The 19,402-nt window shown below is 40.2% G+C and overlaps 1 protein-coding gene across 3 annotated transcripts in view; it reads right to left on the bottom strand.

Annotated features, from left to right (window-relative positions):
- The window catches only part of RORA (RAR related orphan receptor A), a 697,868-nt gene that overhangs the window by 166,727 nt on the left and 511,739 nt on the right, over window positions 1–19,402 (bottom strand). For all 3 annotated transcript variants that reach the window (XM_054565336.1, XM_054565335.1, XM_054565337.1), the window contains one exon: window positions 10,935–10,964. In XM_054565336.1, the coding sequence (XP_054421311.1) occupies window positions 10,935–10,964 (30 nt within the window). The remainder of the gene's footprint in view (window positions 1–10,934; window positions 10,965–19,402) is intronic.

Raw genomic sequence — 19,402 nt, 5'->3', positions numbered from 1 at the left:
CACATATACTTTTTTGAGACCTATAGATATTCAATGAGCACATAGTAGATACCAATCACTTTACTAAGCCCAAGGGATACAAAGATGATGAAAGCGTACCTAGTGGGACAAAGCTACATAAACACCCACTGTTCTACAATACGCGTTCTGTACTGTTCTCTTAACAACGTGGGGTGGAGGACCTGCAGCAGTTGACAAGTAAGGGTTGGAGGAGGTTTTGCATGGCAGGTGCCATTTGTATCAGCCTTCAGTGGAGCAGTGAGACTTCTACAGGCGCGTAGTTGGTGAAGGACATTCCAAGACAAACAAGATGCAGGAAAAGGAAAGGCACTGGGGCTTGCCCGTGCATGGAATCTTCTAGGAATTGGTCATTGAGAATGGGGAAAACTGCCAGCACAGAAAAGTCAAGGAAAGAACAGTGGAGAGATAAAGAACAGATTGTGAAGGGCCTTGAGTACTAAGAAGTTTCGACTCCTCAGGCAATGGAAAGCTCTAGAAGGTTATTAAGGAGGTAGAACAAGAAGATCCTGCCGACAGTGGAATTCAAGAGCAATCTATGGTTGATTCCCCCCCCCCTTTTTCTTTGGGGGAGGGAAGAGCTGGAACTGCTGAATGTCAAGGTAGTATTTTCTAACATGCCTGGTTTCAGAGATCAGAATTTAGCCCAGGTTATGTTCTTAACACATGATAATTCTTTGCACCCCTAAAAAAATTCTGACCTCTCCACTGAAATGTTCACAACAGTCCCCCTACCACTGGTGTTCTGTTATAGTCACACAGCAAAGCAAAAGGAGTGCCAAGCCGCCTCTTGAGTACTCTGCTCTGCAGATTTACTGCCTGATAAGCCTTTAAGTTAAAAAAACACTGCAAGCTCAATCTGTCACTAACAACTTTATATGGTTTGTTGTTTCCTGAGTAGCCTGGCCACTGGTAGACGAAGTCTGAAGCAGATGTTTCCAATGATGAGTCTCACCGACAACTGTTCTGTCATTTTTTGTGTTAAACATACCAGCGCACTGAAACCCTTTTCAAGCTCCAAAGCCAAGATGATGATATGAACAACAAAACACTGGTTTTTTTCTCTTACTTGACTCCCTTTATTAGAAATCTTTGAATTTATACAGTGCATGGATAGCAAAGAACACAATACCCATTTTTTTATTATTTGATTCTTCTTCATGACAGACCCTTGTGTCAGGAAAGTAGTTAGTTTGCAGGCAGGATAAATCCAGGACCAAAGAGATGAGATAATTGGAAATCCTTGTTTTGAGGCAGGCTGGGGCAGAGTTAGCAGTCACATTCCTTGGTAGCTGCTTTCCCCGGGAAGCCTGAGAGCCTTGTTCCTGTCGCAGACTTAAATGTCCTCAATCCATGTAGATCAATTTGGACTCCTGAGCCCAAATGACAAGCTAAACTACCAGTAATGCCTTGCACAGGGTTTTAAGCGACATAATCAACTGGACTGGGACTTGTGTCATTTAGACTTTGTCTCCTTAAAAATCAAGAGTAACAGTGGTAAGAGAGAAGTTTTTAACAAGGAGGAAAACCCTAGACAGTTGTCTCTAAGATTCTTCACCACAGCTTCAAGGACAACCAGGAAAAGAGCTGCTATTTGAGGCAACTTCATTATAAAATCATTTTTAATAAGCAATCTTAACAAAGAGAGGGAATACTCTTGTGGAGAAACCCTCCAGGGACCCAGAGGCTGCCCAGTTAAGTTATTAGGAAGTTTCACACAAGGGACCAAACAGCTATTTCATTGGCCTCGGGGGACAGAGTTTAGTTTTCACCTGTTCTCTAGAGGCACTGGTGTTATCCTGTCTACTAACAGCACAGACTGGTAACAATCAATTATCCTGATGCCCCAACTGGGTGAGGGAAAGTGAATTTTCAGTTTTGTCGACACAGAAAGACATGGTGTAGGAGAGACAGATAAATTAACGTGATACGGTTCATTATACACTGAAGACTTTTATGAACATGTAGCCAACAAAAATGCCTCCAACGGACCTTAGTGTTCTTTAAGTGAAACAATATGAAATCATTCTTGGGAAATTAATACCAACGAAGAGAAAAGGAAGCATAATTATCCTCTAACTGTATTGTTCACTTATGTGAGAGAAATAATTCTTTGATGAAAAAATAATAATCACTGCAGTTTACTCTGCCTATCTAAGGTGTGAACAAGATTGGAATTTGGGTTTCAAGTTTTATAAAGCTACGTGTGGCTGAGTTTAAAAGGGTTGGAAAGACACATACTCCTAATGTATTACAGGAGCCTCCAGCCAATTAGCAGTACGAATAAAAGGAAATAAAAGAGAACCATTAGCCACACAATTCAAAGTGCACTTATATTTTTTGAGCTTCACTGCTCATTTCATCCTCCTGATTCTAATGAAATGGGAAAAACTGGTCTTACAATTAGACCTTAAAACTGGGGAGACAGAGAAAAAGTGAAATACTCTTTTCCTTTTTTCTTTAATCCTCACCTGAAGATATATTTATTGATTTGAGAAAGAGAGGAGGAGGTAGAGAGAGAGGGGGAGAGAGGGGGAGAGAGGGAGAGGGAGGGAGAGAGAGAGACAGACATCAGTGAGGGACAGAAAGATTGAAGGGTTGCTTCCTGTACCCACCTAGGTATGAGTACTGACCAGGAATTGAACCCACAGCATTTTGGGGTACAGGATGATGCTCCCAACAACTGAGCCACCAGGTCAGGGCAATACTTTTTTTCTTTAATAATCAGATCAGCCTTCCCTTTTCTTACCTGCTCAATAAACACTTTTTATACACAGTTGATCAGAGGAAAGACCAGAGAAGAACTCCTATCTAAAGATAAGAGTTTTGTCTGAGCTCAGAGAAGGGACTGAAGTATGGAACATATTGTTCATAAATGACAGTGGCAATAAAAGCATTGTTTACAGGTCACTGTATTTTTTCACACACATTCTGCGGCTTCTTATTTGTTATGAGATAAAGCGAAAACCTTATCTCTGTTCTTCATGTTCTCTCTTTTCCTTGTAAGTACTCTGGTCAGACAGGTCTATACCCCCATCCTCCAAGCCCTCTACTGACCTTACCTTAAAACACCTAATCCCTACCCTTCTGGGACAAGCTCAGCTCACCACTAGTGTTCCCAGCTCACGCAGACAAACCGACTTGAATCACAGCCCTGCATTTTCCTGCAAGGCTATCGTTACTGGAAGTTCCTCTGTCCTATCGCTTCCTCGGATGCAGACTAAACCACCGGAGAGGGAGGAGAATGAGTTAAACTTCCTACACTGTGCGTGCTGCCTAACACAGGGCTAGGCGCAGAGTAGGGGTTGGAAATACTAAGCTAATAAAATCTTTCTGCCTCCCAGCCCTATCCTCTCTTTCCAGGGACCGGCTGGGATATCTGCTTTCCAGCCTTCCTTCCCTAGATCCCCGTATTACAGGCATCGGGAGTATCACCACATCCTCTCCTCCCTCTCACCTCCAGAAAGAAATTTTAAAATAATGGATTTATGGATTAAGTCTCTTTCACTGAATCCAAACCTCAATCTTGCACATGCTAGCATTTTCTGCTCTTTAATACGCCTTCTAATTATTATGTGTGGCTGTTAATTATTTAGGACATTAGGAGCCAGGGTGGCTGTCTGGGAGATCAACAAAGTAAAACAAGGGAAGAGCTATCACTCCTATCTAGGCAAAACGTTTCCCCGGAGGCGAAGTGAAGAATGTTCCACTGGAAGGAATCTTGGGCAGTCAAAGGAAAAAGGGTAATTGAATAGCTTGGAAATGAAAACCTTAGTCAGTATAGTGTACAGATATGCATATCAGTTATACCAAAAGGACCATGTGACTACAAATACACTAAGTTCCTTGCAGTGTAGTTGATGAAGCTAGTGTGAAAAATTTCATGTAACTTATAAAGTAAGTGGAGACCAACAACTTTCTTCATATTTCAAACATGTTGGCACCTCTGCTTCTCCTAAGTTTTTATTCCTTTGGCTGCGAAGAGGGAAGCTGATATAACTGTAAATCCAGTCCTAAACTCAGGTATCGTTAAGCATACTCAAAACTTAGATTATTTCATTCTCTTATGTGTCCTTTCTGGTATGTGTTTCAGTTCCCTAGGCATTCATTTAGCTTTGATGGTTTTATTTGTTTTGGGTTAGGTTTCAGGGAAACCACAGTATCCTGAATCATACTACTTCTTAGTGGCAATGAATTATCAAGTTGGTCTGACAGAAGAATAATAAAGAAATTTATTATTCATCTCATTAACATCCATTAAAGGCTTTGTTGTACTGGAAAATGGGTTCATGCTATAAGACACATACACTAATGTTAGTATGGGAAACACAACTATCTTAGAAGCGCAAGTGACCACTTTGAATTACTCTTTTATTATGAAATCAGTTGAGTTGTATGAACAGTGACATTAAATGGATGCCAGTTCTTTCATGAATTAGCTTAGATTGTTAGAAAGATAAACAACGATCATTTTTCAAGTAAGTTGACTGCATAGTTTCTAGTAGATCGCCTTGTTTAAATAAATGCTTTCATATAGTGGAAAGAGCCCCCCCTTCTTCTAATCAGTTGGTTCGCCAAGTTTAGAAGCCTTTACAGGTAAAACAGTTGTGTGGTCAAAGAAAACCGGCGTCAATTGTAAGAATGACTGTGTTACACTGGCCTGTCTTCCTATGTTTTAGAATGGAAGGACCACCCTAAGGAACGAAGTTCTTTGGTAAACTGTTCAGGCTCTGTGGATTGGCTTTAAATCCTGGCTCCACCACATACTAGCTAGTTGAAGGACCCTGGTTCTTAGTTTTTCATCTATAGAGTGGGGATAGTAGCAATCACCAACCGCACAAGATTGTGGTAAAGATTAAATAAATTAACACTTATAAAGTGCTTAGAAAAGCATCTAGCACTTAGTAAATGCTCCAAAACTATTACTTAATGTTGATATTGGAGATAATGGTGTGGCACTTATATGTAGGCAAGGAGTGAACGTACTCTATTTTGAGTCCTGGCTCTGCCCAGTACCGGCTGGATGAGTTTGTAAATTTTTTCACTTCTCTAAGTAACTGATCTCTCAGATAAATTTTCTCATCTAAAATGGGGGTGCAAGTAGTACAAAGCTCATGGAGCTGATGAAAAGGTTGAATGAGGTAAAGTACATAAAACGCTAAACAAAATGCCTGGAGTGTTAGACATCCAGCTCTTCTTTAAAGATCAAACCAATCATGTTTAAGAGTTTTATTAAATATATAATAAATCTATTAAGTATATACCCATACGTGGTAGGTTAGGCACTTTTATTTTCTCCCTGCTAGTGATCACAGGTTTTCAAGAGCCATTCACCATTCCAGTATACCCTTTTGAACCCTCGTTATGAAACAGAACACAAATACTTTTTGTTCAAGTTTAATTCATGAATCTGAGGTCTTCTAATAGCAAACTTGAACCAACTGGATGCTCTGATGGAAACACTTAGCTAAATATTCTGGTTTTTTTTTTTTTTAATGGAATTCACAGGTCCTCACCATAAACTGTGGGTTTTAATACCATGTGAATCTTCTACATTGGAAGAACTGACCAGCAGGGCCAAGTGCAGTCCATTTATATCTTAATATGATGAAACAGAAATCCTGTTACACTCAGGATGACTTGGCTCTAGCCTCACAGACTGAGTCTAAACAAGGCAAAAGGTTTCTAGACAGTACGGGGGGATTTTCACTGCCTTGGAATAGTTGACTTTGAAGGGACGACGGAGGTGTTTCTCTAGGTAAGCATGGGACAAGATGAGCAGGAGAGATCTTTTTTTAGCAGCCAGGGCTAAACCTTCCCATTTCTTCTTATTGCTATTGTATGCTTGGGTCACAGTATCAGAATCCTGAGTGGCCTCTCTAATGTGTTCCTCCTCTCCCACACTTCCAGCTCAGTCTCTCCCCAGTTGTGAAGTGAATTTTCTGGAAGTGGTACACTTGGTATTTGTGTTTCAGACTGTCTTCTGTGACTATGTCTCTCCACTACCCACCCCCCACCCCACCCCTAGTTCCTACCTTCAACCTAGTTCATAAGCTCCTTGAAGGCAAAGAACCTGTCAGCACGCAGTAGTTCCTAAATAAGTGGTTGTCCATTGGTTAGCCTTCTAATTGGCCAGCAAGCCCCTCTTCATGCAAGCTTAATATCTGGGATGGCCAGTGGCCCTCAAGCTAAGAAATGAATCCTCTGGCTACTCGGTGAGCACTAGGTTATCTCTTTTCCTGACCATTTGTCAATGGGTAGGCAGGCTCTAGATGGAAGCCTACCAAAAAAACTTCAGCGTGGCTTCTTCTCAAGTCTGTCTCAATGAGACACCCAGCCAGCAATTGAAATTATAATTGCTGTGAGTCACGCCATGAGTCACATGGGTTGTCACAGCAACCTACTAACTATATAACCAAAGCCCCTTCCATTAGCTTTGCCAAGAATGGTTCTTCAGTTTTCCTGGACTGTGAAAATACCGTGGGTGAGCCCCAAGTCTGGGGTTGCTAAGAGTCTATAATCAAAAGGAATGGACTCAAGGAAAGGAAAAGAACACTAGAAAATAAGGTTATTCTGGTTCTTGGACCTCCTGAGTAAAATGACAACAATCGTGACAAATTGTTGGGTTGGTTTTGCGATATCAACAAATGCCTAAGGAGAGGAGGGTGAGGCCTCAAAACTAATTTTATCTAAGTCAAATTCAAAGCCAAGTCTCTAGGGTAAGGAGAATATGTTAACCTACTCCACTTTAAATGATTGCAATAAACACTTCTTTCTTTTTACAGATACAAAGGATTATTTCTCCAAGAGCTATCTTGATTTGTTCTAAAATATTTTTTTACCATTGAGGACTACATCTCTATAAATAATACAGTGTTTTAATTTTATATTTTAGGTATTAGTCTGCTACAACCAAACATAATGTATTAAATTATCTTTTAATGCAATTTGTGTTAAAATTAAAATATTTTGGCAGGTTCAGAAGCATATTTTATTTTGTTATTTTTGGGGGAAGAGTGACACTACAGTGTAGAAGCTGATACATTTTCCTGAGTGCTTCCTGAGTAACCTGCAGTTTTTTCATGTTTGCTAGTGCCTGTTTCTGAGTGTGGAAGAAGGCGAGCAGAACAGGCTGAAACAGAAAGAATGAGAAATATAAACAAAGATGAGAACAGAAGGAAGTAGCAATGGTCTGTTGCCTCTGGAAGCAACCCAGAAGCCTACCAGTTATCTTGCTGGTCTGTGACGTGGTGGCTGACTGATATAATGCCTAAGGTTATGACACCACAGTGCTAAACTTCCCAGTAGCTGGAAGAAGCTAAGATGATCTGTTGAATTTTTCACATTTTTACCTCCATATTTGCCATATTCTAACATGTTAGTGAGTGAAGAGTCATCCAAGGAGAATTAGATTAAGTAAGAGGTCAGCAGCAAATGACCAGATGTCCTTGGCAAATAAGAAAGACCAAGATAGCAGCTGATTCCAAGAAAAAGATACTTATCCACATGGTACTATGTCAGCAGGAAAGAGACCAGAACAAACTTGTGAAACACCAAAGCGAAAACAATCTTGGAAGTGTCCAACCAAATACAGGTGCTATATAATCACCACAAAAGTTAAACTGAAATCTGTACCATAGTGTAACATTTCTCCAGTATGTCTCTATCCCACAAGTCATGACTCCCTTTTATGTTCCCACACCAAAACACAACAGCAACATTTCCTGACAACAATTGAAGAACATCAAAAATGTAAGACTTCCTTGAACAGTTTGGTCATGATTACTTTGTACTAGAAACCCAAAAGCTTTGTCCTTCCCCATGGGTCAAGTAAAGTTAATGACAAACACAAAAGGTGTTTATTTTCTTCTCAGGAACTCAGGAGAATAACTTCTCCGAAGACTACGCTTATAGATTCTTCTGAAGCTACAATAAAATTTCCTTTCCTGGGAATTTCTGGCTCAACTCACCCAAAAGCATTTTTTTTAAAGCAACACCTGTGCTTTCCAGATAATAAGGTGGCCTAAAATATTATCAGGTGTCACAACTATTCAGGTTCATTTTATAGTTCTTTCACCTCTGACTGGTGTACCTGCGAGCTGACACTCTGGTCTGATAATATATTCTACAACTGTACATGTTAATTTGTAAGTTGAACAATCTCTCTGTGAGGGCAGTTAGGAAAACCAGAGTGAAAGTGCTAATAGGGGGTGACTTCAGCTGTCGATGACGATGTAGTCAAGCCTGGACCAAGGTTTCCAGAACCCTGGCTAAAAATGGCAGTCGTGAGGCAGTACAAAAATGAATTCATACACTTCACTGATAGTGAAACTTTCTGAAGAACAGATGTCAAGATGATTTAAGAGGAGCTGGAATTTAATGTCTTAAGAAAACTTATAGGCAAGTTAGGACATTTCTGTTTTCAAGAAAAATCCGACAGATGCTAAAGAAGTCATTTAAGTGACTGTTATCAGAGAAAGAACTGGTTGATTTTCTTCCTCCTCACAAGTCGTGGGCCCTGTAGAGATGCTAAGATCAGAAATACGATGGGCTTTCCGCTCAGTTTGGCGACAAAAACAATCTCCACGTTTAAGTGGCATAAGACTTTTACTAACATACAACTTGGACCATTCAATTTCTTCTTGGCATGTGTGAAGTTTTGTGTCCACTGTCTACTCAGGTGCTATTTATCCCAAACTGACTGGCCTTTTGATTTTGGGTCTCCTTCCCCAAATCATGAAAGTAAGCACCAACCAAAAAAACAAAGATGATTTCTGATCTAAATCTTTCTGTCAGTTTAATATTTGAATTACATAAGGGGAGCTTTGTTTTATGTTTTTCTACATTTATTTTACGCTTAATGTGTAAGAATTGCCCTGCTCATTTTCTTCATTAGAAAGGCAATCCAAATCCACCTACTCTGGCTATATCCTGATTTTGTTTTAAAGCAGGCGAATAGCTGATGGAGTTAGTCGAGCCTCCACTGCCAGGCTGACTCTTATTTCCTCTTACTGGATATTCGGTTTTTCCTCACTAGCTACCATTCTCATGCTGTCACCTAAATCCTTCCATGAGTTTAAATCCAACCTCAGGTCATTATTTCTGCAATAGACCAATGAAATTACTCTCAGGGATGACAATTCCTTGAAGATCCTTATGGATGGACAGCCTGTATATTAACAAAAATCTATGGTCTCTGTCTCATTACTTGAGGAGGGCCCTTGGCATCCAATGAAATTGAGCTAGTACTTTCTGTCCATTTATCCAAGAGCCAAGCTGTAATGCAAATAGTCAGTGGCTTTCTGTGTATTGCCAGGTGGCCAGGAGTCCATACCCCAAACCACCATAAACAGTAGGCACAATCATCCGCCCCTGTTTGGGAGAGGCCCAGGACTGAGCTAGCAGAAAGACTGAATTACTTACCACCTCTAGAGTGGGTCCCTCCAGGCCAGGGACGAGCTCATGGGCAAGGCTGTGCAAGGAAGCGTTCTGTACCATGCCTGCCCTGCGGATATACAGAGGACTTCAGTCTCCTGTACTGTCAATCTCTCAGTCATCATGAGCTCAATTATGCACCGACAACAGCAAGAACAACAACAACGACGACAACAAAACAATCCCCAAAAGGCTAAGGGCCACAGACTACCCTGATGGAGGGACAGCCAACTGGAACTGTGCGTTGAAAGATGGAGGTGCTGTCCTGATCATGTGTCCATTACAGGCCTGACCTTTTCATCTTTCCTCAAATATTCCATTGAAGCCCACGGGAGAGCCACGTGGAGAGACTGTAGGACTGGACCCTAAAAGTCAGGCAACCATCAGATTTGGTGGGATTTTTTTTTCTTTTTTCTTTTGCTTTTTTGTTTGCTACAAATACAGATAGACAGACAGACAAACCCAAGAGTAGGTTTCAAGAATCAACTAAGGCACAAGATAAACTACTTTGATGTTACACAGATTTTTCCCCCAAATGTTTCACATGAAATAAAAACATTTTAAAGGTGTAATTAGGAAAAATTTGGGGACACGTCTTTGTCAGCCCTAAATTGTGCCGTAAATGTCTCCACTGCTTGCCTTAGAAGGATGCCAAACACATCTCATAGGTAGCACATATCTGTGATCTAAAATAGTCATCAAATTCTAATGACACTATTAATTCAAAGTCTAAATATGCTGGTCCAGTACAGTGAAAGTTGACTGCCTGCATCAATGATGTATTAGTTTCATCCTGAGGTTCAAAGCACAGTCAAACATCATTGCTCAGATTGCAAATCACAACACTTTACATTGACATGAGTTTGTAAACTTAGAGTACAGTTTGAATGAAGGCAATTGATGAAAGCAGTTGAACCTGAGAAGTGCAAGTGAGTACACAGTATAAATCCAGCGCACATTTCCACATCAAACTACCGATGCCATTAACCAGGGCCCCGGGAGGCCACACTCATGGTCAAACAACAGCACCTATTTCCCAGTCGGTATCTCTGCTCCACAGACACAAGTACGAGACGGCCTATATTGTGAACTAGTGGTGAGGAAAAGGAGATCAAAGTTTAAAAGAAATCAAGGTGATATTTCCTAGCAACGTAAGTCTTCTAAGAAGGATCCAGAGTAAGGATGGTCAGTAAGTAATTAATTGATCCTCCCAGCTAGGTTTTATGTTTTTCTTCTACAGCTTAATGGCTTAAGTCACTAGAATTCATCAGAATATATCTAGCCTCTCTTTAACACACACTCAGTACAAACAGGTGGAAATGTACCACTTCCAACCACTACAAGTAGAAAAGTATGACCTCTGTTGACCATGGAGCACAGCTGAAACATTAGTTTATACTTGAAGGGTCACAGCAGCCAGACATATGCGAATTCCAACTCTTCAGAAAACGTGGGGACAAGAAAAAAAATGCATTACTTACATGTATGTGTCTTCTTCGTTACTGAGATACCTAGAAGAGAAGAAACAATGACAGAGGTAAGAAAGCATCCTGTGTATGCTTCTCAGAATGTACATTGTGCACAGTGTACTCAGGAACACAGTTTGTTCTGGTGGTGGTGTTGAGGCAGGGCTAGGCTTCATCTTTCATGGCAGCATCACTGGACCCACCCCAGAGTAATGCCACCGTGAATGGTGAGGACAGTGACCTCTGCCTACTGATTTAAGAGGTTCTGTAGTAAAAAAGAAGTAGCATAGATAGTAATTAAACAGGGTTAGAGAAGATTCTTATTGTTTATTTTAAATAGGGGAGATGATCATCTTTATAGGCAGAGCGGGGAAGATTTAAGGCTCAAGAGAGTAATGCCAACCTACTCAGACAACAGACCAATTAATTTGCTATGGCCATTGATTCTATGTTTACTTTTTAATGAAAATGACTCTTCCTGCTTGCCTGAGGCACAACTTCTAATGGTGAGGGAAAATACATCCACAAAACGTACTTATCTGTCCACACTCATTAGGGTCAGAGGGGGAATGACTTGTAAACAACACCAAAATGAACACAGACACAGACACAGATTGTATGAAAACATGGATTCATGACTCAGCACCCTTTATATTTCCAAGATTATTTACAGAGAGCAGGTGACGAATGGAACCAAGCAAGATCAGGCACGTAGGTCTACATAATGATAACATGAACGCATGCTCAGTGCAGAGACAGTACTATCTCTGTGTCAGAAGTACGCCCTTTTGAGCTCTTCCTGCTTCATTCTTCTTGGGGGGATATTCTTGAGGCCACATAGGCTCAAAGTCATAAAACTCTTGAAAACTTAGCCTGTGACTAAGAACTGTGGTAAACCTTACATTTTTTTTCTTTCAAGTTATTAAGAGAGCTATTTAACCCTCCTCTGGAAAGTCAAAGATTTTGAAAAAAAAATGTGGCATCCACATCAGACTTATTACTTAGCTACAGAACATATAGTACAGGGAAGAAATCCGTTACAAAATCCATGGTAGATTTTTTTTTTAAAGTTAGTCTCAAAGTTGTACGCCAAGACCAAAATCACACACTTGTTTCCCCCCACAACTTTCCAAAGGACCTATTTAGCAAAGCTGAAATTACATAGCCCAACTCAAATTCTTTTTTCCCCTTTTTATTGAGGAAAACTAAACTATTGTTTTTCATTATGTTTGAGTTGGCTTTGCAAAGTGAAGTTAGAACTTTCTGCAAAGAGCCTTGAAGGCTCTCCCACATGGGAACTAGAAAAGCGTTCCAGAACTCTTTGAAATCAGCTTGATCATGGGAAGGGCACTTCGCCCAACAGCAATAGTGAGTAGAGTTTAAAATCTGAATACAATTTGCAACTCCAGCTCATGACACCAGCACCAATAAATGGATACATTAGTGCTCTTTCAGCATTGTGAGAGCTATATGTGTACCTTCCTTAGGAAATAATGCTTTCTGTAAAATCACTTTGAAGAGAAAGTGCTTATGCTGTCACTCCTGATTATTCAGAACCTCCACACAATTGGATTTAACACAGCCCAAAACAGACCTATCTATATTCGCTGAGTGTGGAACTATTTTCTCCTGACATCCCAAGGCCCGATGAAAATACCACTGCTTTGACTTTTCTACTTAAATTTATTATACACTGTGATGCAGTGTTCTCATCAAATATTTTCATGATGATTACATTGATAATAGATTTTGAAAATCTTTCCAGGAAAGCTGCCTGATCATTAAGACCGCAGTTGCATGGAGCTAAAACTTCTCATAAATGTGTCTGGGAGAAAGCATGACGTCAACAACAGCAGGAACTCAGTCCCTCACTTTTGATTAACTGACAATTAATAATCAATAGAAGTAATTGGGGGGTACACCTGTTTTAGAGTTGCCAGATTTAACAGATAAAAAACAAGATACCAATTGGGTGTTTATCTGAAGTTCGAATTTAACCGGGCAACCATAATCTATACAAATATAATGCAAATTTTATCTATTATGTACAATGAAGAATATACCAGTCAATTAATAAACACATTTTTGAGGAGAAAGGATTAAAAAACACACTCCTATGAAGGCAGTAGTTTAAAAAATTCATCACAACTTCTAGCTATGGAGATAGGACTGGGCATATTTATGTTTATTAATTTATTTTTACTTGATATCTATTATGAAGACAAAATTCTGTTTCTCTAGAAAAAGAAAGCAAACAAAACTATGAACACACAAAAGACAAATTTAATAGAGTGCTCAGAAGATATATTGGAATTCCCTTCTTCCTCCTCCTCTCCTGAAAAACAGCAACAGTGATCACACTGAGGGCTTGGATTTGTGTCACTCCTTTCTCTGTAGAAGATGCAGTAGTTCATGGGAACCAACTCTGCAGAAGTGGAAAAGAAGCAAAAACCGTCCTTCTCATTTCACAGATGTATCTACTGAGGCCCAGGGAAATTTTTCATTAGCATAATAAAAAAACTTGCAGTGGGAAGTTAGTATCAAACTGGAACTGTGCCCATAGCACGTATTTTAAAACCCTGGTACAGAGAATGCCTCTCAAAAGAGTAAATATTTAAAAAAAAGACTTATTCCCTGAAGCATACCACTCAGCAGTCAGCCTGCCGATAATTCCCTGTCCCCCAGCCTGGCTGAAGCAAGAAGTCGCACCCTGGCTTGGGTGAGAGGTGCTCAGCCAGAGGGACCTGTGTCCCCAGGTGTGCGATCAGCAGCCATTTCTTCTCCTTTCTATGGGATGAGGTGGGTCTTCCCTTTTCTCTTTCTTCTCACCTCCCCAGCGGTTGCAAGATCCTGCCTTTCTCACCATAGAACTCATCCCCAAGGAGATGGCGGCAGTCATAGACAGCCCGGGTCCTCCAGTGGAAGAGGGAAGACTTACCTAAACCTAATGTTACTAGCGGGCAGCAGTTAGTTCTCAATCAGAAATTTTGGGGGAATTGGGTTTCCTGAAGACAAATTTTGAAGAGTGTTTAGGAGGCAAATAGCTGTAATTCTACCCAGGAGTAGAAAAGAGTAAACTTTTTAAAGGCAGCTCTTAAGATAACTGGCATTGGAGTCAAGCTGGCCCGAGCTTGCATTCTTAGCCCATTCGCTCTGCTGCCTCTTGGCCAAGAGACCTCGGGCAAGTTACTTATCTTCTGTGGGCCTGTATTTCATAGCCTTTACAATGATAAAGTATTATATTATATGTATTATAATCATAATAATGCTCAAAAAGGCTGTTGTGAAAATTAAAATGAAATATGGATCTGTAAAGAGCTTTACAAACTAGGAAAGGTGATATACATGTTAATGATTTACTTTGACAAAGGGGTGGGCAAGCCACACAGTCTTATTTTAACAAAGTTGAATTAGCATGTATTTCTGAAAGATAAGCCATAACTACTCATGATGTTTCTGGATTTCTCACTGACTCATGGCCTAGGACTCTGGCTCTGAGATCTATGCTCTTGACTTCAAACTTCAGATTTGAAGCAGGACAGCATGAGATATGCAACCAACTTCCTAAAAGTAAGTGCACTCTATTCTAGACCCTGAACTCCACTGGACTCTTTCCTCTCTGAAATCAAGGGAAGATACTTGCTCACTGGCAAGGGGGCTAAGTGGGCTGCTGACCAACCAGCACAGGCAAAGGACTTAGCTTACCACCACCGAAGGATGTCAAACCAAGTCCAGACGTTATGGAGGTTTTGATTCACTTCCAAATGACTGGGAAGGACACCAAGATTCTTCCCCCGAGATTTGCAAACAGGCCATGAGCAGATTAATGTTTACTACAGATAGTGGGACTTCGTGGAGTTGTAGGAAGAGTGATGGGGCGGAACGAACTTTCTAAATGCAAAGCACTCACATACACTGAGCCAAAAGTGAACTCACTGGATGATTTAGGCAAGTCACTTAACTTCTCTGGTCTTATCTCAGTTTTCTCATCTGTCGAATGAGGTAGTTCAACTACATGATCCCCAATTTCCCTTCTAGTTCACTGATCAATGGCTCCTTGCCCTGCTTTCTAGCTGTCAAACCAAACCTCCTCTTTCTAAGCAACAGGCTGCCAGATCTATTTCTTGCTGTACAAAATCTAATGTAGCTCACAGTCAAAGGTAACCACCTGAAACTTTTTCCTTTTTGCCTTTAAATCCAAAGAAGAAAGAAGGCAGTGCCCACAAAAGGTTATATAAGTAAAAGATACACTTCTTTTGGGTGATATTTTAAAATTATCTGGGCTAGAGAAAAATGGTACCTTTTGATAAAGTTGCAAGATTCCTTATATTACATTTCACCCAGACCCTCCACACACACACATTTATTTCCAGGTAATGCTTTAATTTTTCACTTAGCAATATGACAGCAGTTTTAAATTGCCAATTAATACTCTTAAAACTAAGAGGAAAAATCTCCACAAATATCCTACCCAAAGAAGGGCTTCTAATATGGCAAGATTGCCTGACTCATTTAGTCAACCATGCTTCAAAGTAAAGCAAAGGAAACATAATGAAAATACCACAAATTTATCACTGTCATGGTTATCAGTAGTTTCAGAGTTATAGTCACCACAGAGCACAGCACTTCAGGAATGCAATCTGATATTTTCAATCAGTGCCAAATCTGGGACCAATTAAACTTCCTTGATGGACTTCTTATTGTCTCTTGGTTTCTAGGCAATTGTCTGGATACCAAGTTTATTTTTACTTTTTGCGAGGAGGTAAGAAATGACATCTTTCTTCTTCCCTAGACAGGCCAATTGATAAACTAGCATTTCCAGAGGCCCTGCCCTTCTGTACAAATCTGCAGCTACAGAGATGTCCTCTGCCACTTTTCCAGTATTCTGCCTGGGAGTCTTCTCTTATCCTCTTTCGAAGTGAAATAATTGTTGGGAAAGAGATACTTTCAACATGGATAAGTTCTGTGTGAGAATAAACAACAAAAGGAAAACAAACAGAATACCTAAAACAAAATGCAGTGAAGTTTTTATTTTTGTCTTCTTTTTTGTTTTAAAATATGCCAACGTTTCCACATTTCAAGTGAGTATGTGTGGCAGGGATGGGGAGATGTGCTAAATGACAACTGACAAAATCTTTAATTGGCCAACTAGCCCTGATACACGAGTCCCACACATTGACTTAGTTTAATCTCTAGAAAAGGAGGGCTCCCACTTTGAAGGTCTTCATAAGGCTTATTCTCCCTCCTCACCAGATGCCTGAGTTTAGTAAGATGCTCACTGGTTGAGCTGTGAGGTCCTGAGCCAATGGCTTAAACTCTCTGAGCCTTTATTTTCTTCTCTCTAAAATGGAGAAGAAATTCTCTGTGCTAAGTTTATAGTAAGACTTCACTGGGAGAATTCACATGAGACACCCAGCACAGTGTCCCTATAGACACCTAGCCTCTCTCCACTAATGGCAGACACTTTGCATCGGATAAACAGAGAGACATCCTGTGGGCGGAGACAGGCATGATCACTAGGACAATGCTGTTAAACAGATGCATAACCTGGTGAATGAGTGTTTGAAAGCTCAGACAGAGCTTTGAAAGTAAAATCTGGAGCATGTCACCTCCTTCTGTCATGTTCTCAACAAGCATTCTGCAAAGAAGGTTGCTCTCTCCTGGGTCCACTTGCTCCTACCTTGTTTTTGACTTCCTCATTGTAAGGAGTGCGTAGTTACGGCAGCAATTTAAACACTTGAACGCTAGCTAAGGCACAAGGCTCAGCATTTAGGCTTTTTTTAAAAAAAATGGCTGACAATTGTTTCATAAAGAAAAAAATAACACTTTGTACCGGCCCTGCATCTCCCCCACCCCCAGGCCCAAGCTGTCCCCTGAGCTTGCTCCATCCCTCATCGTCGAGGAGAGAATCTTTGCAGGAGGCGGATCCGGAACACAGCTGAGAAGGGCCTCACCAAACAAAATGATGTTACAAAACAATGTCCTTGTCTAGGACAAAAGAGCTATTAATGATAATCAGTGCATATTACTGAAAGTGCTCCAAGTAATCTCTGGACTTTGTTTCAAAAATTCTTAATGGACACTAATGCTTAGAGTTCACTCAAAAGAGAAATAAATTATGTGCCAGGGTTGCAGGGACCAAGGACAACTCGCAGAAGGCATCAGAGCATTAGCAATGTTACGACAATCAAACATTTTGTAATTGCATAAAAAGCCTTTAGAAATCATTTAGAAATACTAATTATGAAGATAAATAATACTTTAATGCGAGCTTTCTTTTATATTTGAGCCTAGGTTGAGCTGTTTTAGTAATAATATTTCAGCTCTTATACCAATCAAGGTGCTCTTTACAGCATAAAAAATTCTATTTTAGTTTGAAAAATGGTTATGGGTATTGATAAGAGGAATTTGTTTCTGCTCTTTGAATTAAAAATTTTTGTGTTGTGATTGTCCTCCATCTCTAGGTCACATGTCCTGACATTTGTACCCAGAAATATCTTTTAATTTTGGACAGGCCAGCGAGAGCTATATCCTCTTTAAAGCCCTGCCTTTATTTTTGACAACCCAATTCCAAGGACAAAGCCTAATTCCTGGTCCCCCAGCAAAGTCAACATAAAGAGACCATCAGTTTAGCCTAGAAAGAAATTTTGAGACTCGATTTATTTGGGAAACATCCATCTTGTCTCTTAGAGCTTACCATTCGATGCATTAATGAAAAGTCCAGACCTAAGACAGGCAATTTCTCCTCTTAAGGTTTGCTGGTGCCAAATACTTGATTAGCACTAATGGACAGTAAGAATAATAAGAATCCTTCTTCTTTCAAATTGATTTACTTTTTTGAGTCTCTATATTGAAAATGGAGCTACCTATTAGATATTATTCAGTTCACTTAAATTTGATCTTGGAGCTCTATGCAGGGATGTGAAAAATGACAACTATCAACCCTTCCAGTTTAGCCTTTTACAGTTGAATAGTTTTGTCTTATAAGTAAATAGTACAACTCAGGTAAAAATTAGCAGCTCTTACCACACATTTCCACGAAATAATTTACTTTATGTGCCTCTGAGATCTGTTGAAATTGTTTATCTTTGCCATGAACGGAGGCAGGTACCGACTTGAACTGTCTGTAGGTGACTTGCCTGGATGTTGTCAAACACGTGGCTGTAGCTGCAATCCACAAATGCAAAGCTATCAGAACTGGTTGGGCAAGGATGACCCAAAGATAATAGAGTTGTGGCCCCAAGGCAAGTCAGGCACAATGGGCATTTTTCACATATTATGCCCTTGTGTAGACAACCTAAATCCTACCTCATGGAGCATGGACCCTGGTCAGCATGCCAGGTCAAGGCAAGTAATCTCTAACGAAATTTCACTTGGTCTGCAGCTACCTCCCAAACCAAAGTCTGCTGCTGATGGGAGAAGCATGGATACTCCAGGGATATAGTAGTTATGGCAAAGAAGGAAGCAATACCAGGGATACACTCATGTCCTGAATCTCCTAGAAAGGAGAGGGAATTAAGTGGAAATGATCGGAATTTGGTTCTAAATTTGGGGAAATTGAGTTCCACTGTCAGAACCAGGACAAACACTCAAAGCCCCAGGATCTAGCAGGATAGCAAATAAACATGTAGAAGTGGAGAGGTGGCTTCAATTATTCCTTAACACATAGGATACTAAGTGTCTGTAAAAAATTTCTAAAAATTGTTATCAGCTTGAAGAAGAAAGATGAAAAATTCAATTAAATATGTATTTGTGGCCTCTTTACTCTCCTCTGAGGACAGAATTATAGAAGTTGGTCTGGTCTGGCCCCTCCTGGGTGACAATTCAAGAAAAGAAGGTAGTCACCAAGGGTCTTTCCTTTGCATTTACAGGGTTTATTGAGTATGACAATTATTAGATTACATAAAGTCTTTTCCCATATGAGATTTAGAGTCAGGAAACCTGGATTCCGGTCTTAGCTCTGTTGCTTGCCGGTTGTACGAGTTTGGCCAAAATAATCTCTGAGCTTCAGTTTCCTCATCTCCCAAAGAAGGGAAAATATTTTCTTCTTCAATTCGACCACTAGAAATGTAGTCTTTAGAAAATCCTTATAGGTGTACTCAGAAAGGTTCTCCTCATAGCATTGCTTCTATCAGGGAAACGCTAGGAAGAAATGACCCAGATGTCAACAGTACAGGATGAATTAAATAAACCGTGGCATGTCTACATAATGGGATACTCTGCCATCATTAAAATAATGAAATCTTAATTGGACAGAAAGATGTTCTAGCTGTCCTAAGAGGAAAAAACATTCAAAAAGTATGCACCAATATTCCATTCAGGTCTCTGCTCAAAGCTCACCCCCTCCCAGAATGCTCCCAGGTTAGCTTTTCTAGAATTGTGCCCCTTGCCCCATTTTCCACTTTGTTTCACTTTTCTCAACTGTACTTCTTTCCTTCTGACAGTCTATTAAATAATTGTTGTACATTTTTCCAACGATGTCA

Source organism: Pteronotus mesoamericanus, unplaced genomic scaffold (assembly GCF_021234165.1).
Source record: "Pteronotus mesoamericanus isolate MK-2021 breed Mesoamerican mustached bat unplaced genomic scaffold, CSHL_Meso_final contig_164, whole genome shotgun sequence".
In the NCBI taxonomy this organism is placed as follows: Eukaryota; Metazoa; Chordata; class Mammalia; order Chiroptera; family Mormoopidae; genus Pteronotus; species Pteronotus mesoamericanus.
This window is presented reverse-complemented; position numbering and strand designations above follow the sequence as displayed.